Genomic DNA, 27,532 nt, shown 5'->3' with positions numbered 1-27,532 from the left:
TGAAAGCATTAATAACACACCACATTTATCAGTAATAAACACACACTAGTGGCACATTTTGGCATTTTATAGATCTAATGTTACAAATGTTTTTGGACATTACAAATAGCTTTCTTTAGATAAAAAAAGGACACATAAAAACAATTAAAAAAACTGAAATTCATCCATTTGACAAGCTTTAATTAACCCAACAACGGGGCCCCTGGATACCCAAATACATTAATTCGAGGGAATGCTGTAGTTAGTTTGCCCTTTTAGAGTCTATGTTTGTATCCGTGTTCTTATAGATGTTATAATGCACTTGGGGGTTGGGGTTGGAGGTTAGCAGGGGCAAACTGCAACTCCCCCAATCAATGTGCAAGCACTGGCCTCAGTGTGGCTGTTAAGGGTAGGGGAAAAGAAGTCACCCATTCACTGCAGAAGGGCCAAGCAGAGCGCTGCTCTTTATACCAAGACCTGAGTTGCTCCATAGACCCCTCTTGCAGTAGACAGGTGTAAAACACAAAGCCACCTGACCTGCAGGGGCTGTGTGCATGCACGAAGCCTCATTACCAAATAATATTAATTATAATAATAAAAATATAAACCAAAGAATAAGAGAAGGGAAAGAAGCGAATGTGATCCCACCCCCTTAACCGTACCATGTGATTTGCCCTTCTTCACCCCTTTCCTTCCACAGACACCCATAGCAGTGAATAACAGAAATGGTGAATCTTTTCTTAGACTTACCACTGGAATGGGCACTTTCCCTGGCAAAGCATGATGTAATGCCTTCCTGCTAGACCCAACGAGCAGTGAATAACCCCTTTGCTGCCAGATTGTATAAAACGGAAAATAACTAATTCCCTCCAAAGTATCTACAGAGCAGTGTCCAACCCCCAGCAATGATCTGTAGGTACCAGGGAGATGCACATTAACCCTTTCTCCTCCAGAGTCATCACTAAATAGGTGGAGGGCATAGAGGAGGCGTCATAGAAGAAAATGGGTGGCTGAGGGACACCTAACAAGGCACTATAGGAATTGGGCAATGCTTATCTTGGACTTGTCCCCCTTGCTTCTATACACAGATTCCTGCTCCGCAAAAAAAAAAAAGAAAAAAAAAAATCTAACTCCTCATCAATCCCCATGTCACACCTTACAGAACAATTCCATTACTAAATTTTCTTATGATTTTAGTTACCACCAAATTATTACTTAAATGGGGATGGGCGGTATTTTTTTTAGGGTACACATATAGTAAAGACAGAATGTCCAGGAATATGAAGGGATCACAATTCAACATACTATCCACCAAAGTACTGCCACCACTGAATTACAGCAATACTCAGAGGGAGAAAAGACTGAGAAGCTCATAATGTAAAGAAACAAATCCCTTGTGTTGCAAGCTTGGACAATTAAAATAAACTGCTTTGTCTTTTGTTTTTAGGCACCAGTGCTATTAATGTATATGCTACACTGCAGATGTACTGTGGAGAATACTTTTATATTTTAGCAAGTTTTGCATATCTTCCCCTAAAGACACTTCTACATGAAGTACAACTTTTCCATAAAACTGACAGATCTCTTTGGCCTATATAGAAGCCTCGTAAACAAGACTTGTGCGTAATACCCAGTTTAGTGTGCTCTCCAGTAGTTATGCTATTCATATCCTGCCTTTAGTATCTCACCAGCATGGCACGGACCTCCTTCTAGATTTTCATAATACTGTGTCATATAATTCCCTGCTGTTCAAAATGTATGTTCCTGAGTGTACACCTCCATATTCCTGGACAAAAAAAAATTCTTCTGACCAGCACATTCATACCCAGCTAGAAACAGGGTTCTTTACTCTTGGCTGGTGTTAAAATGTTGGGTGGTTGTGGGAAGGACTAGAAAGAAGGCCCATATTTATTTTGAATTTCAAAAACTTAACAGTTTTAGATCTTTTGAATCTCAAGTTCATGTGCCTCTCTGTCATGACCTTTGTAACTTGCTGTTGTTTGAGCCAACAGGCCCCAGTGACCAATCATATATCATAATCTGTACTCGTTCAAACATCGTGGCCCCGGTCTGGCAGTGAAGGGGTTAAACACGACACGTGCCACAAAAAAATAGTAAGGCAAAAATGGTGCAAATTGCATTAGAACTCCTCTCTTTCCTGGAAGCTGATACTGCTCCCTGTATTATTTGTGTGAGGCAGACAGAGGAGGGCTGGAGAGGCAGTAATTCAGGGGGAGGGTGCAAATTTCTTGGTGTAGGTGTTCACACTTTATCCAGAAGGGACCGCTGCCAATATAGGAGCCTCTTCGGTGTTCCACATTGCCTGAAGAGCACGACAGCCAGTCCAAGGGCAAGAACACAAAGCAGGAGAAGGACAGGAACTACAATAGCTGCAGCACTCACTCCCCCACTTGCCTCGTCCACTTCAATAATAACCACCTCCCTGTCAACATCATCATCAGGCTGTCGGGCAGTACTGCAGCCCATCCAGTCGACCAAAACAGATTTAGGGTAGCCAGACTCTGTCTTTAGCAGCTGGTTGTTAAACTTCCAATACTTGTTACCTTTGTAAAAGTAAGTGAAGGCTGGAGGGAAGAGAAAAAAAACCAATGTATTAATGTGGTAATATTGCTAAAAGAGGAACTGGAAGAAAGAATTAAGTAGGAATAGCATTATGAGACATAATCAATGGATCAATTGAGCTAGGTAGATGAATTTATTTTATTACTGTCAATGAATCAGACAGACTATGTCTTCAGAGTTAAGTGTTTACCTCCATCACTGCCCATGAATGCTCCTTTGATAGAGTCTGGGATGCCTTCCCACACATTGACAGGCTTGGGGTAATCTGGATCCACTGCTCTCATCTCCTCATTAAACCGGTAGTACCTGGATAAAACAAGACTTTGAGGATGAAAACTTTTTTCCTAGAAAGAACATCTCCCCTTAAAACTGTATCTTAACTTGTACACAATCGACACCTTTGTCTTACATCCCTATGCATATAAAGAATTTGGGCAGAACAACAGGGGCAATGCAAGCAGGGCTTAACCCCTGTGTGTTTAATTAAAAGTGAAGCAACGTTTCGGTGGTGGGCCCCTTCATCAGGCATGACACATGCAGGGGTTAAGCTCCACTTGCATTGCACCTGTTGTGCTCTTCAAATTCCTTATATCCTTAACTGAGGGTGTCAACCCTCTAGACCAAACTCTTTTGGGGTACACCCCTATGCGCCACTTACTTGGTCCCCCTGAAGAAGTAGGTCTTTCCATTTGGCATCCAATAGAGGGCAGCATCAATCCTGTCGCTAGGAAGTCCTCGGCCCAGCTCCTTCAGGGTTTTGGGATAGCCTGGCTCTAAAATAGCTTCATCAAACACCCAGTGCTTATCCCCTGAACAAACAAGAAAAAAGTAAGGAAAGCAGATTATAAACTGGGAAGCTCAGTTAATTTAGGAACTTATTAGGGTTGCATAGCCTATTGGCTAATATGCTTTATATATATGCTCACTACCTTTGAAAAATACAAATTTGCCATCCTTTCGTTCATAAGCTGAATTAATGGAGCTAGGGAGACCTCGCCAGAATTGCCCAATGGGCATGGGGTATCCATCCATTACACGTTTATGACGAACACGCCAGAACCAGCGTTCCTATTGCAAGGTAAAAAGAGCGTTAGGAAAATTTTGAGAAAGAAAAGGAGAAGGGAAAAAAAAGAATAAGTATAAGTATAAAGGAAGAGGGTAGAATATGAAGGAAGGTTGTTAAAACTATAGTAAAATAAAGAAACAATTTCCTTCTATCCATTCAGTTTGTGTGCTAACCTTGAAAACAAACATCTCTCCCCTTAACATAGCAATTGTGTCAAAGTTGCCCTGACAGATGTCAGGTCCATAAGTGGGTGGGTTGGGATCGTGTGGGGTATCATCTGGTCTCTGGGTTTGTGTGGGTCGTGGAGCTCGTGTGGGACGAGGTGCACGAGTTGGAAGACCTTCTCCGTGATCTATGGATGAAGAAAAGTAATAGTAATACAATTCATTTATCCCTAAGTATAATTTTTGTTTACTTTCTTTTTACCTTTATTATGTGGTCATCACAACTACAACTACAACAACTATTTCCTATTAATTTTGTCATACCAACATGCTTCTTTAGCTTTACTTCTCTAGGAGTTGTCTGTTTAGCAGAGTTATATCTATCACTTACTGGGTCCATAGAGCTGCTGGATTCCTCTGCGGTCATCATCTGGTAGCTGAAAATTCTGTGTGTCCATCCACTGATAAAATGGAGCCATAATTGCTGAAGGATCATTTGAATGTTCCAAACCGAGAGCATGACCAAGTTCATGTACAGCCACCAGAAACAGATCATTACCTAAGAAAAACAGACTCAGTTACATAATCTCTGAGGGTTATTAGTTCTCTTAATATGAGATTTTGTTTATGTAGAAGGTCAATAAAATTGACCTTTGGCGGGGCATTTTTGGAATGACATATGATACACTACTATTATATATCAAAATTTACATAAACTGGTGGAATGGTTACATCCACTGAATTCTGCTGAAGGGAAACTTTGAATGCTGCAGTGGAACCTTTACAATTGTTAGATAAATGGGTAGCTCACACTACTAGCTATGGTTTGTAAAGAGGCAAAGCAAAACTAGCGGCAAGAAGAGGCTTACTTTTGGCTTAAACCGAGTGTCCGGACAATACAATGACACTGTCTTTGGCCCAGAATGGGCTAATAACACTCAAATTCTCAGACATTTTGCCCAACAGACTTTTCAGGGAAATAAAACCCAGCATCAAGATGCCCCAAAAATCACCACCTGCCTGGGAGCCAGATGACAGGGTCACCATTGATGCTTTTAAGGTTTAAAACTTCTTGATAGTCTGTGCCATAAAATACGAAACACTAAAAGGTACCGGTAGCCAAAAATACAATAATAATATAAAAATAATAAAATATATTAATCCCAAGAGTTGTTATGATCAGTACGTTTTTTGTCACTTGTATTGCTAGATAATGTCAACAAATGAAATGAACTTTTATTCCAAAAGAAAATGCAATGCACACTGTAAGGAAACTAAGAGTTGGTTTTTGCCTTACCATCCAGATCATCATTCCTGGCTGTCCAAGGTTCTGCAGAGTCAAAGTGTGTATCGCCTCCAATGCCTGGCCCAGGGAAATATGCATGTGCCAAAAAGCCACCCTCTCCATCAAATGGAGTGCTGTCTCCATGGAAACCCTCAGCAAAAAAAAGCATGATATCAGCATGTTTAGTGTATCCATCTTTGATATCCACATATCGAACCTCCCGGAAACGCAGTGGTGTCACGCTCTCCCAAACTTTAAAGGCTCTCCGAATTGCCTCATAAGTAGAATACTCGCCAATTTTGGGAGTGTAATTCTGTATGCTGGGGTAAACAAATATACAAATAAATACACACATAAAATTGCTGTGTAACAGTAAAACTATGGGGGCATATTTACCAATAAGGGAAAATAGTGCTGCCCAGTCTGCCCTAGTGGAATTCCTCCCATCTTTTGCACTGGATTTTTAGGGACATATTTATGAATGGTTAAAGATGAATGATCACCCTTTCATAAATATACATAAAAATCCAATACAAGTGAATAAATAGCAGCAGAATTGCATCTGGCTGACTATGGCAACTTCTAGTTTCCCTCTATGATAAACATGCCCCTATATGTTAGTCTTGATTTGTGTCACACACCAAAATGTGATGTCCTTGTGCTGCCACTTTAAACCCTGGATGGCATATCTCTTCCGTCTCACATTTGCCTTTATTTCAGCACCGAATTTGTCAGGGACTCCACATCGAGGCCTCTTCATTGCTCTTCAGAGAAACAAAAAAAGGTCAGTTATACTTATTCATATGTAGAAATAATCTTTATCTCCAAAAAACTGAGCACTTAGTCTAATGTCACAGTCAGTGGTTTTCCTGCCACAAGAATTCTTAGATTTAATGTAAAGAAGTCTTTATTTTGTCATTCAGGAATTTTGTTTCTCCCAGCCAACATCTGCTAATGTACTTCTATATGCAGACATTGTAAAACCAATACTTAATGTTGTCTTTCTTGGTCTTGTGACAAAGACAGACATAATGCACATTAGGAATCCAACACACAAAAGATAAGATGTAAAACAGATGGTCAGAGATTAAAGGAACAGTCACCTATTTAAAGACATATTATCATCCACTTTCTGTTTCCTAAGTAATTATTTTTTTGTGCACCTAAAAACATTGCTGGAAACTTTTAAATATATATATATATATATATATCCATAGTTGTCAAAAAATTACATTTAATTACACATCTAATTTATGCAAATGAAGTTTATTTTAATTGCCTTCCTAAAATTTTTTAGTAACATGGCAAATATATATATATATATTTTTTTTTTGGCAAACAATTCACAATCACCACCCTCAACTGTGTCTCCTGCACTATAGGGCTAATTTTTTTTCCTCCCATAATGGAGTGCAAAGAATTGCACCTCTCCCCATATACAATGCCTGTGCCTGGAAGGGCTGAAAACTTGAGCTGCCACACGTGCGAGACGTGGGAATTCCCTGGCACATCCCTACCTTGCATATCAGGGCACTCCTGCCAAGAGGCGAAGTAAAAATGGCAAGCTGTCAGGAGCGGCAATGCCCCTGTTGCACATCATTTAGAACCTTCAAACAGAAGAGTATTGTCTCCCTAGTCAACACTGTGCTTAGATTCTGAATAGGCAAAGACAAAAGTGCTAACTGCATGTGCTCTAAAGGTCCCCATACACGCTGAGATCCGCTCGCTTGGCGAGATTGCCAAGCGAGCGGATCTGCACCCGATATCCCCACCTACGATCAAATTATACTGGTGGCAAGGAGCCGATGCGGTCCCCGATCCGACGGAATTTTCTAACCTGGCCGATCAAGATCTGGCCAATTTCAGGCCAGATATCGTTCGCCCAGGCCCCTCGTTTCTGCCCCTACACAGGCAGACAAGCTGCCGAATCTTGGCCTATGCAGAGACAGGCCCAGCTTGGCCTGTCTCTGCATAGTCCGTCAGTAGATTAGGGAGTGAAGAGGAGCTGCAGTTCTACTTATCTTCCTGCAATTCCAATCATTTAGGCTGTTTGCCTAAATGATCAGAACAATAGTAAGGTTGCCATTTTCTTTTATAAAGATTATTATATCTTTTCAAAATGGAAGCTATATTTTTACATTTACTAAACACTAAACCTTGCTTTCAGGGACAAGTAAAAATGTATTTTTCCAATTATCACGACAACAATATATTCAACCATTTTTTGGGGGGGGGAAAAAAAGATGGTTGGGATATGTAACCTTTATGAGAAATCACAAATTCATGGTTCAGTTTTTCTTACTTAATAATGTAAAGAAGGTAATGTTTATTATTTATGGCTATGTCCCAAGATTTACGTGTCTGCAAAAAGCCCATTATATTCACACACAGTAAATCCATTTATGGATTCATGGTTATGCTAGTAAGTAAAGAAATAATTAAAATATACAAACTGATGTATGTTATAACCCTTAATACAGGTATGGGACCTATTATCCAGAATGCTTGGGATCTTTCTGTAATTTGGATCTCCATAACTTTATAAAATTGAAATTATTTGCTTATAATGGAGTCTATGGATAACGGGTTTCCAGATAAGGGATCCCATACCTGTACTCATATAACCCTTACTAGAAAACCTATCCAATATCAGGAAATATAGGCCTTTTTTCTTCCTTAATCCAATTTCACCAGAATCCTACAAACAGTGTTTGTAACAAAATTCCGTTATGTTACATATAGCTTTACTTTTAACTAAGTTTAGTAATCCTTTGATCATTGGCATAGGACACAAAACAGACATTGTAGAGCTGCTTGAGAGACGAAGGCAATTAGAATGCATGCAAATATGGCCCAAAATGAGGGCACTTTGCACACTGCCATCTTAATTTTAAAAAATGCAGAGCAAAAATGCACACCTGACCTTCAGCCACCCAAAGCATACATCACTGCCTGTTTTTGGAAGCACTGTATTCATGAGATGGGGTGGGCACACAGGTGTTCCCTCTACCTTGTGACGCTGCACACTGCACCTTGTCCACTTAGTGTACATAGGAAGTAACATGTTTTATGCGTTATCACTGTGCAGTGCCTGCCTCCACTATGTGTGCAGCTATGTTACAGCCAGATCAGTATGTGCAGTGGTAAAAACTCACTCCTGAGTGCTACAGATGGATTACCCCAGATTACCCCAGCGGTGGAAACATTGAAGGTTAAATTGATTCATTTATGAATGAAAGTACAAAGGGCAATATTGTACTTAATTTTTTATTCTTTTAAAAAACCTCTTGCAACTTGTGCCTACCACCACTAAAAGAGCATAGTACATGGCACCAACACAAAGGAGCTCTGGCACTTGCCTTTAGAAGGTTTTACTTCTAAAGAGTTGTCTTAGCATATTGCACCTACACAAACAACTGACATAATGCCTTGCTCCTCATTGCACTGGAAATTATGCCAATTGTGCACACACTGGCTAAGAGTAGCCAGTAAGTAGTGAAGCAACTTGTGTGGAATGGAAAAACTGAAGCTGCACATAGTGCGCCATCCTACTATGTTTGGAATGACTTCCCGTGGGCCTTTCTAATACTCCCCTTCAACCAGTGAATGTGCCCCATCCTTTAATGATATATTGGTCAAACACACACATACCTCTCGGTTTCACTGTCGAATGATCCTGTCACTTTTAATCCATAGAATTTTTGCATGGCAGATATTGCAGCATTCATGGACTGTGGGGAGCGCAAGGTGTGTGTCCGCAAATCTCCAGGGGGCAGATATCCATACTGCTGAAGCCAGGCCTGGGGAAATAAACACATGGCTTATATACTGCAGCTCATTTTAGAATGTACTAATGAAGAGGTATATAACAGGAAAATGAATATACAGCTGGGAAAAAAGCCTTACAAAAGGTAAGAAGGTTTCTGAAATATTAAGATAAGGAAAATACAAATGCAATATTGGGCAACCTGTGGCACTCATGCTACATTTGCAAGCATGCCCTGCAGACTGCAGAAAGTTAATTTGTTGATTAGGAAGAGCATCATTATTTATACCATTATTTCAGTTATTTGTGGAAAAAGACATTTGAAGTCACATTTTCTTAATCCCCCTATATCTCTGCTTATTCATATTTATCCTGTGAGTCACAGGCCATCCCTTTTCTCCTATATAGCAGCTGCTTTCTTATAACACACATAGTTGCACTTTAAAATGTGGAGTACTTCAATATTCTTTCTTGGTAGATAAGACAAAATATGAGAAGGAAGTGATGCAATGTCACAAAAGTAGAAATGAAAATATTGCTACATACAAATAAACATAGACAAATTATTAGACATTTGTTTTGTGGTAAAAAAAAATATGCACCTTGGGTTCAAAGTCCTGTTTTTGTCCTTGACTATCTGCTTGTGGAGTAACAAATAAATGATGGTATAAAAGTAAACCAAAGCTTTTCAAATACTAATTGGTTTTAGGGACTCGGGTTTTAGAATGACTTAAATAGATTTGCAAGCAGTGAACTAGAAATAGACTTCTTGTTCAAATATCTATACAAAATACTGTATGTGCAATGTCATAGATTTATATAAGGAAAAACACAAAGCTGCTCAACCTAAAGCTGCTGCCCTAGGCGTGGCCCTGCCAATAGAAATATACGTCAGTAACAATGAAGTGTGGGTAAGTTGATTTCCTGATGACCTGAGCACATTATTGCTCAAAATGCCATTAGCCTGTTTCAGTGGTAGAGGGTTGGTTTCTCTGCTTCCCTGCTTTCCAAATCCTGTGCCTTGGAAGCCGTTTCAATATTTCGCATTAATGAGATCTAACAAGGTTAGTTATCAAGTTTGGATCGACGTCTCTGAAGTATTAGGCTGTATTTGTGCTATTCAACTAGCGGTTCTGGATGCCCAGGCCACAGGGACATTAAGGAGCGATTTACCCATCATTTTTTATGTGAGACTTAAAACCTCTTATTTTTGGTTTTTAATCAGTTCTATGTGTATAGCATGTGAATAGGTTCTCTTTTCAGAAGGCTTTACAATGTAAGTCTTGTAAAGGGCTCTTTGGCTCCTTTTAGCCTTTCTCACCCTAACCAGGTTCGTTTCTCTGCTCCCCTGTTGTACTGAATCACCATTCCATTCTTATTATTACCTCAAGCAAACCTGGGGGATGGGTGGCTGACTATCTATATGTGTTGGACACTAATGGATGTTAATGCCTAGAGGCTACAGTGAATGGACAGAACTTCAAAGTTTGAGCGTAGGAGGGGGAGGCATGCAGAGATTGCAGAAAATGGGAAGGGGTTTAATGTTACAGGAAATAAACACACAGCTATAGTGGACTAGGGAATTGGTGGGGGGGAGGGTCTGGTAAAAAAAAAAGTAAGAAGACAACAGGCAGAGAGAAGAGATACACTCCACAGTTTTTCCAGCATTCATAATATGATGGCAGAATCTAAAATGAGAGGAAAAAGATCACATGGTCCCTCTTCAGTGGTGTTGAGGCTGTTCTGCTTTGGGAGCCCCCCTTTAGTTAATATTACCCCCCACTTTTGAGAACAGAACATTGTGATGTATCAGTAAAAAATACTGGTAGTAGAATGATTTATAGAATTGTAATAAAATTAAATTTGTCTGAAGTTCCTCATATTGTGTATTGGAAATATCCCAAATCATAGTCATTCTTATTTTAATACATTATAGCTTGCAGCCTGATTTTCTCTGATTTTAATATGTTATAGCTTGCAGCCCACCACATCATCTGCACAGAGCAGAGCTGAAGAGAAAATGAGGTTTGTCACCCATTAGAAAGGAACCCCACCATAGGACACCAGACCCAAGGGATAAAGATCACGGCATAATTTTAAGGTCTATGGCACTACCTGTGTTTTGACCATTGTTGTTCTCAAGACCACCCATAAAAAAAAAATTGGCATTCAACAGTGATCATTGCTTGACAGTGCTATAGGCCATTGCATTTGCCATTCACATGATAGTAAGTGTCTGTTGACTGGGTTGGGCATTTTGACCATGGCAGCAGGTCTGGACTGGGATTCAAAATAGGCCCTGGCATTTAAAGTTAATGCAGGCCCAAACAGCCCCCACCAGCCCAACAGTATCTATGGCATCTTACAGCAGCCCCTTTGGTTTTGTCAGAATCCACAAACTGCTTGGCAAGGCCTGCTTGGCAGTTCTCTCTAAAAAGTACCTGTTAAGTCAAAATTGGTAAGCTATAGGCCTAAAATGTACATATTACACAAATGCTGATCTGTGGCCTATAGACACTGTCATTTGACCTTTCTGATTGGCTGTTCAGTCAAATGCTATATTAGAAGTGATACAAGAGACCACTTGTGTATGTGATGTCAAAATGACATTAAAGTGAGTATAATTGACAACAAAAAGTAGTATTTTCATTGAAAGTCCCCAAATAACCTTGTTTCTATATATCATTTCTAAAGGTGGCCATACACAGGCAGATTTAAGCTACCAATTCAAGTCCTTTAGGTCCAATGCCCACCTTAGGTGAGCATATCGGGAGAAGATTCGTTTGTTTGGCGACCTCGGCAAATGAGCGGATCTTAAGGTAGAGGGCTGCACTGCCATTTCCTATGGCCAGCAGCCTTATGACATGAGATATAGCCCCTAGTGAAACACACCTAGCTTTAGCTTTCTACAGTATGGTCCATCCATTTTTAGTCCAAAAATTGGTGAATGCAGCGCAATGTTTTGTGGCACATATCGCCATGTACTTTTGGGCTTACAGTCTATGCACTAACTTGGAAAAGCAGCTGAGCTGGTGGACCCCTATAGCTAAGTATCTCCTGAATCTTATGTGGAATATGTTTACTGGTCATGGAAAACATCTATTCAACTCAATGCTGAATATGCAAATATTTCCCTAATAAATAAGAAGACAATGAGTACATGTTTTAGGGAATTTTGAGGGCTAGTTACTCTTTGCCCTTAGATTAAATATTTAGAAATGTAAAATGTTTTCCTGCTTTGTATCCCATTATTTCAAGCATACGTGTAATTTTACCAGGTAATGAATTCTGAGTCATAACCAGCACAACTGAACAAACAACTCAGTAAGGTTTAAGACCGCCAACTGTTTTTTTTTTTTACATTTTTTTAAATTATAGTCCTCCTTCTTTGATGGTATACTATGCAAGTCATGTGGTTAGCAGCCTGATAAAAAGCATATGGGTTTTGTTGTTAGAAAAATAAATACGGAAAACATGCTGATTTGACTATTGCCAAGAACACTGATTTCAGCACCTTTTTATTCATAACCCAGCGCAAACCAACAAAACTGATATTTCTAATGGTACAATGTAACATATAAAATTAATAAAGCCAATTTGATATTTTATTAGTGTAAACCTTAATCGAGTTTTAAGGGGTTTATTGTAGTTATTATTTTTTAGATTTTACAAGGCACCCCCTTAAGAAAACTCCCTCCAGGTATCACCTCTCCAATAAGTCTTTTACTCTTGGGCCCCTAGGCTGGTGGATACTTCCAAGGTACTAATGCTACTCACACTCCTGGGCCTGCTTGGCCATGCAAAGTTATAAGTTACCCCAACATACATTCCAGCTCTCAAACTAGCTATATCTTTAAGTGGGGTCATGGTCCCTCAACCCCAATCAGAGCCCCATGCTCACAACATATGACACGTTTCTTCTTTGAATAAATGGAGGAGGAATTTGGGCAAAGTAACAATGACATCACTAGTGTGGTTGTTCTAGTTCTCCAATTGTTCTACCCGATAAAAACAGACAGAAATGAGGAATGAGGTTTTCTCACTTCTTTATAAGCAAAAGGGGAAGCTGCACATGGCCTCCTAATGTACAACTCTGAGAAAAACTAGTTGGACTTGGACTTTGACAAAGGAAAGCTATTGTTCCTCACTGATAAAGAATAGCACCATGTATTTTTCCATAACAAGTTTATGGACAGCAGTCCAGAAATATTCTAATTTAAATAAAATTGTATTTTAGTCAAAGGCACAAGCAAGACTGTAAAAAGCCTTTTTTTAATCTGAAAGATAGAGTGCTGTTTATACAGGGAATAATGTATCTCCTACTGTAAAATATAAGGATATTATAAGTCACCAAAGTGTTCTGTGACCATATAAAGGCACAAGGTCGAAGGTTGAGTGCTTTTATCCAGGTCATAGAACTCATATTTTACAACAGGGGGTGCATAATTTATTTTAGTTGAAAAATATCATGAGTCATGTGAAACATATTACATCACTAAGGTCCAATTATAACTCATGACATCACTAAGCACCATTTTTACAGGATAATTATAGCTTATGTGTATTATATACTTATATCCTTGAAATATTGTAGTTCTGGTGTTACATGATTAATTACACTATTAGATATAGATTATTGGATATACTAAATTATATTTTATACTAAAATGATTATGACATCAGTAAATATACTGCAGCGTTCACACAGCTACAATTCACAGTAATGCTGCATATGTGTAGTAGTAGCCAGAATAGCCAATCTAGAATCTCATAACTTCTGTAGATAACAACATGTACAACAAAGGTGACAGATAAGGGACATGCAAATATCCATATACTGAGCGAAAAGCAATGCTTATCCTTGTACTAAACTAAATCATGGTAGGGATCCTCTCCCTTATTTCTTTTCCCCTGCCCCCTCTCAAGAATCCAGCCCCCACCCTGTTAACCCTGCCTTTTCTTGGAAAAAAACAATCTGCAAGATCAGGCCTGTGGCTGCTGAGTGTACAGAGGCAGAGATTATCTTTACACCACTTTATTTGTATTATCTGCCCACACAGCTGACAGGGAGAATCAAAATCTATGAAAATTATGTTTTAATTTAACCATGTAAACACTATATACTTTTTTCCTTTGTGTGAGATAAGACCAGACTTCACATAGAAAACCTTACTTTAGGTTACCTACGTGCGACTGACCTTGCATCTAGTATTTTATTATACTACAATCTCTGATCTGCAGTGATACCAAATAACCCCCATGACATTAGGGTAGTAATGACCCAGTCCGTGATTTTGTTTCAAACGTAAATGGCACCTGGATCACTGTTTACTTTCAGCCAAAACATTGTGCCACAGATAGAAATATATCACTATGCTTTTCCAGGTTACTATCACCTAACACAAACACTTGTATAACATATTTCATTCTACACAGGCTATTAAAGTCTAAAATAACCCTGAGTTTTATTATCCTATGCCAGTGGTTGTTTAAGCCCTCATTATACATCCAACCTTTGGACAGGGTCTCCCTTAAGTCATGAAATGAGTACAAATATATTGATGTACAAAAATTAATAGTATCAGTCATTCAGCCATAGTTTTAAGAATATCTATATATTTTCCCCAAAGCTTACTCTGACCTTCAAGTTGAAATTTCAGGTGTATCAAGATCAAATGTCCATTCTGCCCAGATCTCACCCTAAATGGCCTTCGATATCAGCCCTACCTGCCACTTCCCTTATGCAAGCCCCACAGTTTGGGAACCACTGCCTTAAACCCTAATATTGAAAAAATGCCGAGTGGATCATTATCACCATAACAATAGTTAGTTTTCTCTAGATTTGGGACATTAGTGCTGGCCTGTTCTCTGCTCACAGAGGAAAGTTCAAATCAGGCAACTAATGTTTCCAATGTGACTCAAATCTTAACTTCCTCTATCTAGAAAATATACACAGCCACAAACCCTTGTCTTCAAAGCGATCTGATTTTAACCAATCACATGCCACATACTAGGACTCTTATAGTAATAATAAACCATATCTGTCATCTTGCAACAATACATTTAATTACAGTTTTATATGAAGCCACAGGCAGAGAAGAGATGGGCGGTGTGTAGTGGGAGGAGGCTAATTACAGGTAAAGATGAAGCAAGAGGAAACAGTGGGACGGGACCAGGCACTAAAATGCAAAATGGAACATATTTTCAAATCAACTCTTTTGTAATGGAAAAAACATTGTGTGTATTAAAAGGAATACATAATCACTTACAGAAATATATTTCTCAGTACAGGCATGTTCTACGCATTCCAAAGAAGGGTGAGAGATGTTTAACTCAAATGTTATTGCAGAGAAAAACTAATATGAATAGTTTGTCAGCTGATATACACCACCTTTTTTGTTGGACAAAAACAGAATAGCTCCAACAGCTAGTAATTGTTCTAAAAAAAATAACTCACACAAAACATTATACCCATATCTAACAGTATAAAGATAACAGAACACTGGCTGATTACCAGCATTTTCTTGCCCAAATGGGAGAGATACATAATGCTAGAAATTGCTCCGAATTTAAAGCCAATGGGAAAATCTGCTATGTGTCAGGTTCAGAATTTGGCACATAATGAGGATTCCCATTTACTTTAAAAGGTGGTTAATTTCTGGCATTTTGGCCCTCCATGGAATAAAAAAAAGCTCAGGTGACAAAATACTACATCGTCAAATCTGCTATTACTCTTAGGGAACAAACAAGGAGTAAATGCAAAAGAGCTGCAAATACCCCCATAACAGAACCAAAATGAAGAATATTTGGAGGATGGCAGCAGTGAAAGGTAACCGGTTGTAAAACACTGGCAGTTTGAGAGGGTATGAGAGTAAAGCGACAGAAGAAGCAGTGTATGTCAGTGGGATCTGGCCAGGGTTAGTGATGTAGTCTAATTCTTCCACAGTTGATGGTGGAAACTTTGATTTATGTAGCAAGCAGTTCAGAGACAAACTGCCAGTAATGGGAAACAGGATAGGGTGAAAAGCACAGGTAGAAGAGTGGAATAAAAGCATACCCTACTCTTCAATTGCAGGGGAGATTTTTTAAAATTTAGATATAGGAATTAAGTAATAAGAGGGGGAAAAATATATTGTACGAAATATATACAAAATATATTGTACCACATTTATCAAGCTGCTCGTGGTGTAAAGGTGTAAATCGCAAAATGATTTATAGCTTTGCCATGACAGAAGACACAGAATAGTAAAATAAAGATCTGAAGTATATAAGACATATATAGAAAATAATAAATAAACAAACCTTATACACCGAAATGTATTTTGTAACCTTTGCAAAAAGGCAACAATGTGCTAAGTAATTGTGTACACCAAGCAGTATAATAAATATATACATTGGTCATTTATAAATTAAACAGACACAATGGAAAAGCCAGTTTCCCTTCCTCCAGACAAAAAGAAATTATATACCAGGAAATGACCGCCGGACACAGCTATAATGGGAGAAAGATCTCTATCAGAGGCAGGGATTACATGGAAGGAAATCAATAATACTGCCTTTCATCTGAAAGGGTAAAGTCTAGGAATGCAGTTTCCAAAATCAGGTGCAGTATTGTCAGTGTATATGTGTACAATGATTAAACTGCCAATATAATACACCATAACCTGTAAATAGATGATTTTAATACACACGAGCTATGAATATCATTTAAATTATATCCTTATAAATAGTGCTTTGAAATGTCATTAGTTATAACTGGTGTATAGTGATATAATTGCTGTCACATGACTCACTGGACTTTGTGTATTATAATGCAACCCCTGTTGTAAAATATGAGGATATTAGAAGTCACCTCGGAGTTCCATGACCTGTATAAAACCACTTGGCCTTCGGCCTCTTGCCTTTATATGGTCATGGAACTCATTGGTGACTTATAATATTCTTATATTTTACAATAGGGGGTACATTATTCACTATATAATAAACAAAAGCCATGAATATCCTGTAAATTATATCCTTATAAACTGTGTTAAGTGATGTCATCAGTAAGGCTAATGACAGGTCATGTTCTTACGTATATAAAAGCTGCTTTGCTGCCTTCCACTCTCTGAATGTATGCGCGCTGACAGACAAAGAATCAGCCCCTGAGTACACAAATAGAGCAGATTTTGGCACTAAAATAAACACTTTAGCACTTTCATGCCAAAATCTGCTTTGTGTGCTTACTGGCAGGCTGATTCTGTGCCATTTATATCTTTATAAATTACAGTAGGAGGCATAGTATTCATTATACAAACACTGCATTGTGATATCATTATAATCAATGCTTAGTGACATGACTTGTGCATTATAAAGAATAAATTATAGACTATTAATAGAATTGGGTTATTTAGAGTTACCAAGAGTACCCCGACCTATCTAAAAACGTTCAGCCTGCTGTCTGTCACTCTCTATGATTTCTTTGTATGCCAGTAAAGAAAATACACTATTACAAGGCAGTTTGGATCACTGAGGTCTTGCTCTATCAGGTGATTGCTGCAGCTTCGTATTGCACTATTTAGCCATGGACACAAAGCTGTTTTCTATGTTACTGGTAGTGTTTAAAGATTCAGAAAATGCATGAGCATAAGGGCAGAGCACTGGTGCAACAAATCCATAGCCACACCCGCTAAAGACACTGCTTCACGTGAGTATTTAAATGCCAGGAGAGAATAGGCAATCTCTTCCTTCTGCCCTGGAATCACTGTGAATTGACAGGTACATTATTGGCCTGTAAGCACAGAGACCATTGGATTTTGGGGTGACAATACGTACTTGCGTTTCCGCTACAAAATTGACCCATTCTTTGCACTAAAAGGTTGATGCCACACAAGCCAACATTCCAAATGGAATTTGCTACATTAGAATGGACTAAAGCTAAACTACATATTTTTCTACTGTAAAATAGTGTTTTGCAATGTTTATTTAAACAAGTTTGAAGTAGTAAAGATATTTTATATGGATACAGTATGTGGTTTTTAATAAGCTGATTTAGGACAGTATTTTTTTCAGCAGAAAAATAACACTTGTGGCTTAGAGTAAATTTAATTTTTTTGGTGTTTCCCTGTTTATTGAAGATATGTTAGACATGCTACTTCTTTTTGTCAGGTGAACAGCAGGGGGCCTAGCATATGTTCTAAAAATTTTATAACTCCTTAGTTGATTGTACTTTTAGTGCCCTGATGTCTTGGGCAAATCTATAAGAGACAGTCCTGGGGACCAGCAATTAGTGCTCTAAAAGGTGGGCCCATAACAATAAGTTTATGCAACTTAACTGTCTCTTTTTGCACAGATAAAAATTGGATCCACTTCTCTTTAAAGAGATACACCATTTGATTTCAAACACAATCATAGAGTGTAACATATGCCTGGTTGGTATGGTCAGCCAGCCTAGCAGACAAGTAGAGGTTTAAGGGACAAATCAAACATAAATTTATTATTATTACTGTCTTAAAATATCGCTGTCTACAGATGTTGTAATTACCTTTCTTTGCATGTAAAAATACCTTAAAGAATAAATTTTGATTGCACAGAATTTAATTTTAATCAGGCAATAGAGCCAAAGTTCGACCCTCCTGGCTCAGGGCAGAACCATCTGCTACTGACTAATGGAAAAGCACAATCTCTTGATACTGAGTGAGTATACAACTCTGAACAAAAGGAACAGGGGCCAAAAATCACATTTAAGTCTATGGGGCAGGGACCTCCTTCCTACTGTGTCTCATACCACATGGCACTTAAAGTTATACATACATACATATATTTTTGTTATATTAACCCAGAGCAGACAAACATTTAAAAAAAAGGCAAAATGAATGAGGCTACTGTTCTGTTCCATGTATGGAAACATATTCCTTTCCTTTAAAATTGGTGATACAATACCATTACCAATTTTTTGGTGATAAATGGTATTGCAAACCATAATATTACCAATTTTATCTTTAAACAGCAACAACCTTTACATTTGTCATATCCCAGAAATGGCAGACACATATTTCCTATAAGCTAAATAAATAAATGATAATCTTTTGGATTGTATGCTCTATTGAGCAGGGCCCTTTTTATCCTCTTATATAGGTTATTTTTTATGTACTCTGTATATTTAATGTACACACCCATTTACTTTACAGTGCTGCATAATATTTTGCCATTTTATAAATACATGTTAATAATAATAACAATAATAATATGCATTTTCCACAGAATCCTACCCTCTGGCCCTGCATTTTCATTGGCATACCAAGATTTGGCTGTGCACAGAGAGCAGCTCCAGGCAAAAGTCTCCCTAGTCATGCCTCTCTAATAGCAGCTACTTGTCAAAGCTACTAAACATCAGAAAATACCCTGCCATAGACAATACTGAGAATTGCCTCTGCTAAAACACACATAGAGACAATTAGCAGTAAATCACCAGCATTGTCTACTTCTGTGGCCGTGACAAGTAGCTGCTACTAGTAGCTCTGTGAGTCTTCACCTTAAGGGCTCTGGCAGACGGGGAGACTAGTCGCCCGCGACAAATCTCCCTTGTCGCGGGCGACTAATGTCCCCGAAATGACATCCCATTGGCGAAAATGTAAATCGCCGGTGGAATGGCATACACGGCACTGCAATTTCGGGGAAATTGCGGAAGTTGCCTTGAGAGGAAACTTCCACGATTTCAGGGAGATTGCAGTGCCGCGTATGCCATCCCACCAGCGATTTACATACTCGCTGGTGGGATGGTATTTCAGGGAGATTAGTCACCCGCAACAAGGGAGATTTGTTGCAGGTGACTAGGCTCCCTGTCTACCAGAGCCCTAAGGCTAGGGGCACTTGTTGATCTGATCTGCTCCCTTCTGGTCCATGATCTGAATGCACTGACAGGCATGGCAGCCATTAGCCAATCATGGAATGCATTTTGGCCAGTTAATGCATAATATACAGCCAGAGAAAATGCCTTGTGTGCATTTACTAAAATGCGTTTTTTTCTGGCCTTGAAAGTCGATATGGTATAAATTTGAAGTAACCACGATCATTTCTGTAGTTCTAAAATGTCTCGACAATGCTTTTATAATTTCTACGAAAATTTTGCAATATTTTTCCAAAAGTCCCAAATTATTTGGGCCAAAAAGTTTGTAAACGCCACAAAAACATTTCTGGCTTTGAAGCCCTCCATCTCTGGCTTTTGAAGCCTTCCATAGGACTCAACAGATCAAACCTGGCGAAATTATAGTCCCGATGAAAGTGTAACCAAAGCGTTAACTTGCGAAATGTTTGTATTCTTTGCAAAAATATGATTTTTTTCTATGGAATTTACTGAAAACCACGAAAAACTTGTGGAATTTTACCAAAATTTTCGTGTACATCTCAAAATGTTCTATAATTTAGAAAAAATACGAATTTATCTCAAAATTGTTTATTAAATGTGCCCCTAAGTGTCAGTTTTGTTTCTCCTACTAAGTAAGCAGGCTATGTCAGCATTAAGTTGTACATGGCTGCTCTGGAAAGAAAATATAGTGTTTCATATAAGATAAGACCCACTGAAGCCAGGACTACATGGATGATTAAGTGGCCCAGTGTGTCTACATTTCATGTAGTGTGATTTGTAGTGGATACAACAATGTGAAAAGAGGTTCTTCAAGCAAACTGTTGTGAGCCAAATCACTTATATGTATATATCACTGATGATTTCCAGGAAGGCTGAATTCAACAGCTGCCCAAAAACAATGGCTTATCTAGCCAAACTGCTGCACTGGCCTCTGGGCGTCAATTCACACTGAGTATTCAGCATTTTTCCAGAAAACGCTGGATGAATGCTCACAGCAGTAGGCATGAACAAATGTCTCAGCTGACGCTTGTATGGTTGCAGCCATAGATGGCTATTGTTTACATTTTTAGCTTTATTTGTGTGAACATTAACAACTTTACAAAAGTTGTGTTTTCCCCAACCTTCTGGTACTGTTATGCCAGTGACCTATGTGTATTGCCTGCGATCATACAAAGACAAGCTGAGGGCAATCCCATTCACATCAGATACTAGATGTACAGAAATTAATTTAGTGCTCTTTACCATCCCCAAAGCAAATATTTGCTATAGTTATATTCCCAGAATTGTTGTAAACTCTCAGAAAGAAACCCAAAATGTGGTGCCCTCAAAGGAACCACTAAGTACATTTGTAAGTGCCAATCAGCATAACATGTTTTGAAGCCTATGGGCTTACAAGCCACATTCTCAGACTAAGCAATTTGTGACTTCTAGGACTTCCCAAGAAGCCAGTGGAAATGGAAGTGTTCATCTGCCCACACTAAGCAACAACATTATTACCCACACTGCAGTGTCAGCAGCACCATTCTAACATTTTGCCTCAGTGAAACAAGGTGGGTCAGTCTGGCATTCACTGCAGAGAGAGGAAATGGTGACAATGCAAAAACATGAATCAAAAATAATTTAATGATCCAAGATATTTCACTTAATATAAGCATAAAAAGTTACATTTGATAAAGGTAATATTTACCTGTAACTATATCAGTCTTATAAGTCACATTCAGAACTCTGATGAGACAGTCCTTACAAATCCATTTCTAAATAGTGCCTATGTGGAGAACTTTTTCCGAGCTATTAAATAATATAAGGTCTGTAGTGGGGAACAAAGCCCACCATTTCCAAAATCTATAATGAAAAGAGTGATTGACCCTGTTATTAAATTCATCTCCCCCGCTGCCTGGGACACTGAGCTGAAAGAAAAAGGTTTCTGTTGAAGTGGAGATCCTTGGAGTGGCCTCTCTCTCCCTTTTTCTCTCCTCCCTCAAACCTCTCCTCCCTCATTTTCCTCCTTCTGCGGATTACTCCTACAGTTATCTGCTAACTCAATTATTTTCCCCTTCTGTCACCCTTGTTGGGTCATTTTATATGTGATCAATATACCTGAATAAAGAGACAAATATGATTTTGTTTCTATAGATAAAAAGTGCCCACTGTCTCCTTCATATTCCTAATTTCAGGGAAAGACAACTGGTGGCTTTTATCTGTTACTGACCTAAAACTCCCAACACTGCATTGACAGTCAAATGGGATTCTATGTGTTTTATGCTTAATAGTATCTGGATTGTATTCCCTGCCCCACATAGTTAGTTTTCCCCTTCTATCTCAATTATTGGCTTTTCAGGACTTTTTCCCTTCTGTCTGATTCTTGTTCTCCATTTGTTCCTTCCAACTCTCCCTCACAATTGAATTCTTTCCAGATTTCATTTCCAGCCTCTAACTGGATTCATGTGTGACCTCAGATTCTGAGGGAGCCCACAGCAGCTTCTCCAGGAAAAAAAAGGGGGGGGTCTAGAAAAGTAAATACTGCGAAGACGGTTACAGAAAGTTACATTAGACAAATAGTACACTAAAAGATCCATTTATCAGTGGTACACTCACCTCTGGGCTGAATTTGGCGGAGCTAGAGCTGCATACAGAGCACAGAAAAAGGCAAATCCAGGCTGCTCTCACAGGCTCCATCCTGTGCGAGTAAAAACTCCTCTGAAGGGTGGTTGTCTGCAGAGCAAGAATAGGTTTCTTATCCACTAATCTCTGTTCAGTCCCCTTAACCCCCCTCACAGCTCAAACTATGTGTTAACTCTTTTTAAAGTGAGTCATTTATAAAGGTTATTCACAGTGCATGTTATATCAAGTTTTTTTTTTCCTTGTATCCTTGCTCTTACTGCCCCCACTACGCTGTTCCCCTCACTATCCTTCTCTCCCTCTTCGACTGCAGACGTGGTCTCTAGGTTTGGGCTGGAAATGGTAAGGCATTGATGTGCAGCTGTAGGCCACACCTACACTGTATACCCCCTCCCCACTCTCCCCGCCTCTCTTGGCCCATGGTGCACACAATAATAGTGCTTGCTAAAAGCAGGGATGTCCAAATGAAAACTCTCCAGCTGTTTAAATTTAACTCCCAGCATCCCAGCATTCTGCTGAAAGCTATAGTTTCACAACCACACAAGTCTGTGCCAATGTTTTACACGTGATAAATCCATTGAACACAACAAAATAAAATACGCATAACATTTTATATGCTCTCTATAATGTATAGTACAATAATACAATTGAAGTGGAGAAAAATGTTGCCGCTTTTGTTGACGATTGTCTTGCAACATACTTTTTTCTATTTTTATAAAGTGCTATATAAACCAAATGTTGCATTGCATGCAGCCCAAAGAATATCAGAATACTGCCCAGCAATTAGCTTAGAAACTATCACCATAGAATTCTCTTTTCTGTGTGCCTTTCAGTGGCCTTACTTCACTTTTATCCTCTGGGTTGAACTTTTACCACATGCAGGATAAAATGACCTGGCGCTGCCACTTCACCCCATTTACTCCTACAGTGGCAGCACCAGTGGCAGTGCCCATTTCACCCCTTATACCACGTAAGAAGTTCAGTGCTTTCTGAGGCACGTATGGTGAAGCAGAGGCAGCTAAGCAGCACTCAGATCTCCATGAGACTCTAAAAGAGTTAACTAACATAAAATAGGAATCTAAATGGGGTCACAGGAGGGCATGGTAAGGAGGGGGTCCCCAAACTGACACGCCTGGACTAAGTTTTGTGGCTAAAGGCTGAAAATGTGCTTTGTAGACAAAGGCGGTTATATGAAACCACTCTGATCAGCAGATCTGCTGTGGGTGGGGAGACACAAAAGGTGTGGACAGGCTTAGCAGATCCCTAAAATTTACAGGACAAGGGCCAGAACAGAAGAGAAAGAAAGCAATCTTGCTAATTGCTTTTGTTCCTTCAGTTATACCATTTTATTCTGTTGTACAATTTAACCCAATCACTGGCTCTAGTAACCTTACATATAAGTTGTTCTGCTACTCCTAGACCCCTGACCCCCAGCCAAAATAAAACACATAATAAATAAGGAATATAGAACGAATTAAATACAAATGACAATAGTTTATATGAAAACAGGGCTGAATTTCTAACTTCTTGCACAGTCCTCCAATTACAACATGGAAGCCAAAAGTGCCATTCCCTAACAGCACACGCTAGGCTGGAGTTCAGGGCTACAGGTTGGATATACCCAAAAAATGACCCCATACAATTCTCTCCCTTCCTGGACATCCCATAAAACAAACCCCAAGCCCTGGACTTGGCACTGTGCCTTGCCTTCCTACACATCCCCAGAATAATGCCTCAGCATAATATGTGAGCATGTGCTGCTGAGCTTGCATTTCTCCACCACCCCCTTCTTCCTCGTTACCCCATTTCCTGTGATCCCCCCTCCCGCTCTCATGCCCGTGTCGGGTTACAACTCCTCCTTTTTCCTTCTCGGTCCCTTTGTCTTGCTCTCTGTTCTCCTAACAGGGATATAGCAGCACAAGTCAGGGTAGTGCCAAGCCTTCGGGCCTCCTTATGAGGATAATACCGCGGGGAAAGCTGCCCGGAGGGCACACGTATATGGCTGGCGGTCAGCTGACTATTTACCTGACTTGGCGCAATCAGGGCTGCAGTAATAGGCACATCTGGCACAGCAGATGCTGAGAGACACTTTCATTTTCCCAATTTGAGCATTTTACAGGAAATTAGTTGCGGGATTTGCAGACTGAATGCAGACGATTTATTCCATCGTCTGTATATACGTCAAATTTAGGCAGATAAAATATGTCAAGGACCAGCCTAACATATTTTGACAAAATCTTTTATTCAGTAAACTGTGGGTATGTTTTTCCGTCTTTTCACAGAAAACCAATGTCTGATAATCAATGCTATTTTATACAAATAAATATTTATTTGCACAACAGTAATTTGGTGTACTGTCATTTTAGAACAATGACAAATTAAGGGAGAATGGTTACAGCTGGGTTAGAGGACCAGTGTTATTCTTTTGTGCAGTTAGTCTGTTTTAAAAAACAGGGACTGAGGGTTAAAATCAGCTAAGGAAAGCTACAGTCCAGGTATGGAACCTATTATCCACAAAAATGCTGTGCCTTTCCTTTAGTTTCCTGTTTAGGCAAAGAATTCTTAATTTTTTACTGATTTCAACTTTTTTTTATAAAAATAAATAGTACTATGTACAGTACTTGATGGTAACTGAGCTAGCCTAAATACATGTTGATGGCAAAGCAATCCTATGGGGTTTGTGATCCACACAATGGAAACCCTGGAACAAAGTGCTGCACTTCAATACACGCACACACTCATAGACAGCTAGAAAAGGCAGCTCTCTGGGGTACCTTGATAAATTATTTTCATTTGAGAGATAGTTATGTAAAAACAAGGTGCCAAGTTTTTAATAGCTGCTGGAGTAAAGCTGCTGTATAGCTGGGCATTAGAAGATAAGAGTCTCCTGCAGTGTTTTTCCTGATGGGTCTGCATGGACCCTTTACCCTTTCTAAGCTTAACTCTTTTGTACCTCGTCCAGGTACTGCTTGTTTTATATTTATTCCAGTTGTGTAACTATATATACAGCAGACCCCACAGTTGTTTGGGGCGGGGGGGGCAGACCGAGGGGTCTGTGGTACCTTAGTCCCCCCTCCCCGGCCCCTCTCCTTCTTTTAATATTGCAGTGTGCTGTGGGTGAGCGCAGTAGGGGCCTTGGCACGACCAAGTTACGCCACTGATTTATTCCCAGCAATTATATAATGCTGGCAGCACAAGTTTCTCAGAAAGAATTTGCACAGTGTATGGACTTTTTCACATAAGCATGTCACCTTACGGTTTCCTGTGGTGGATTTCTTTTGTGTTCCAATGCAAGGGATCGCAGGATGAAATGTATCCCATTCTTCCTTATCAGCCTGTACAGACACAGGCACACCTAAGTGCCAAACACAGGTGGAACTTAGCTTTTTTCTTCTTTAAAGGAGAAGGAAAGGCAAAGTCACTTGGGGGTGCCAAAGTGTTAGGCACCCCCAAGTGACTTAAATCGCCTACCTTGTACCCCGGGCTGGTGCCCCTGTTAGGAGAAAACAACACCAGCCCGGGGTACCTGTCGAGAGCGCTTGCTTCTTCCTACTCGCGCTGCTGCCAAATGTCCCGGACAATCGCAGTCCCGGACTTCTCTGTTAAAGTCCGGCTGGTGCTGTTCTCTCCGAACAGGGGCACCAGCCCGGGGTAAAAGTTAGACAATTGAAGTCACTTGGGGGTGCCTAACATTTTGGCACCCCCAAGTGACTTTGCCTTTCCTTCTCCTTTAAAGGAGAAGGAAAGTCACTTTGGCATTTTACTGCCAATAGATTTGCCACATTAGTGCCACCTAGAACACTGTATTTATTCTGTAGAAAGCATTGCCATAACTGAGTAAAGAGCCCTTGAAGCTTTCTCTGTTTGCTTAAGATTACAGCTGCCATTTTAGCTTGGTCTTCATAGCTTCCTGCTGTATAGCTCTAGCCCTTATGGCTCAGATTATACATTCCTAAGGGAGGGGGGATGGAATCCTTAGCATTCTTGAGGGAGGGAGGTGCAAGAAAGGGAAAGAACTGCACAGACTCTGGCCCTGGAATTAAGGATTTTTTTTCAGATACCCCATTCAAAACACTTGAAAACACCCCATATTCAAAGGGGATGGAAATTACTGTATAAAAGGTGCACCCCAAAAACTCTGTGAAAATCCCCCTAACTGTGTGCAGCTCAATCAGCCCCTGCTGCAACAATCCTCTCACTCTTTTTTCTGGGCTGGTACCATAGCTGTAAGGGCACACACAAAAGGGGGCAGAAGAAAGGGTACCAGCCTTTTCAAAGTTCACAATTTTTGGGTGGAACTCATCCAGTCAAGTTTAAATTTCATTTGCATTGCAAAATGCCCAGCTGATCACATCCAATACAGGAGCCAATCCAAGCAGGCTCTATCTCTATATAAAAAAAAATTATATATGTATATACAGTATATGTGTGTGTGTGTTTCTAATTCTATATCACTTTTTTTCCAAAGCCTCTTTGCATTACTCTATCTTTTACTATTGTGGCTTCTGGAGTTGACACACAAAGCCCATCTATGGGGGACTAGCCCCTAGCTTTTTATTATGCCAAAACCACACAACATTTTGGGGGATGCACCTTCGTAAGGTGATAAGGTGATAATAAGTAATTGAGCAAAAAAAAAAGTGCCTAAATACTGGCACACGCTACACTCCTTCTGCAAAAGTTGCCTAGAAAACTTAAGAAACTGGCGTGACTTTCCTAGAAACTTAGGTAACTTGCATTGAAGCAAAAGACAATGTAGAGATGGGGCACTCACTCACCCCCAATGAAATAAACATTCTACTTCCCTCCAATGAATTGACTGACATATTAGTGAAAGATCAGCTGTTTATTTCTCTTTATTTTGGGAGCTATTTACGGAATTTTAATTAGTGTCTCCTACATGAAATTTTAGCAGTGAAATGACCGGTTATTGGGCCCCTGCACTTACGCAATTTATGTAAAACTTACATTACTTTCAAAGAAACTTACATGACTTACCTGTACACTCCACTGACCCCCATTTAAAAGACTGACTTATTACCACATTATTTTTACAACGTTTTTACTATTTTTATGAACCACTACATACTAGTTATTGGGCAGTGTACGTAACTTAAGCAAAAACTTAAGTATATTTCATATCAAGCAATGGCAGCACAGAGCAGGGAAAGGAAGGAGATTAAAATTAAGGCAAACTCCACTGACTGTTAATGAACTGACCATT

The 27,532-nt window shown here is 39.4% G+C and overlaps 1 protein-coding gene across 1 annotated transcript; it reads right to left on the bottom strand.

The window, feature by feature from the left end:
• Positions 1-52: 52 nt before the first annotated feature.
• Positions 53-22,612, bottom strand: mmp14 (matrix metallopeptidase 14). Its single transcript, NM_001030388.1, is given in 10 exon segments — positions 53-2,564; positions 2,753-2,868; positions 3,221-3,371; positions 3,492-3,630; positions 3,802-3,980; positions 4,184-4,351; positions 5,090-5,397; positions 5,719-5,841; positions 8,729-8,877; positions 22,285-22,612. Coding segments are annotated over 10 exon segments (1,737 nt in total). The 5' UTR covers positions 22,366-22,612; the 3' UTR covers positions 53-2,241.
• Positions 22,613-27,532: the final 4,920 nt, after the last annotated feature.

This window comes from Xenopus tropicalis, chromosome 1 (genome assembly GCF_000004195.4).
Source record: "Xenopus tropicalis strain Nigerian chromosome 1, UCB_Xtro_10.0, whole genome shotgun sequence".
Classification (NCBI taxonomy): domain Eukaryota; kingdom Metazoa; phylum Chordata; class Amphibia; order Anura; family Pipidae; genus Xenopus; species Xenopus tropicalis.
This window is presented reverse-complemented; position numbering and strand designations above follow the sequence as displayed.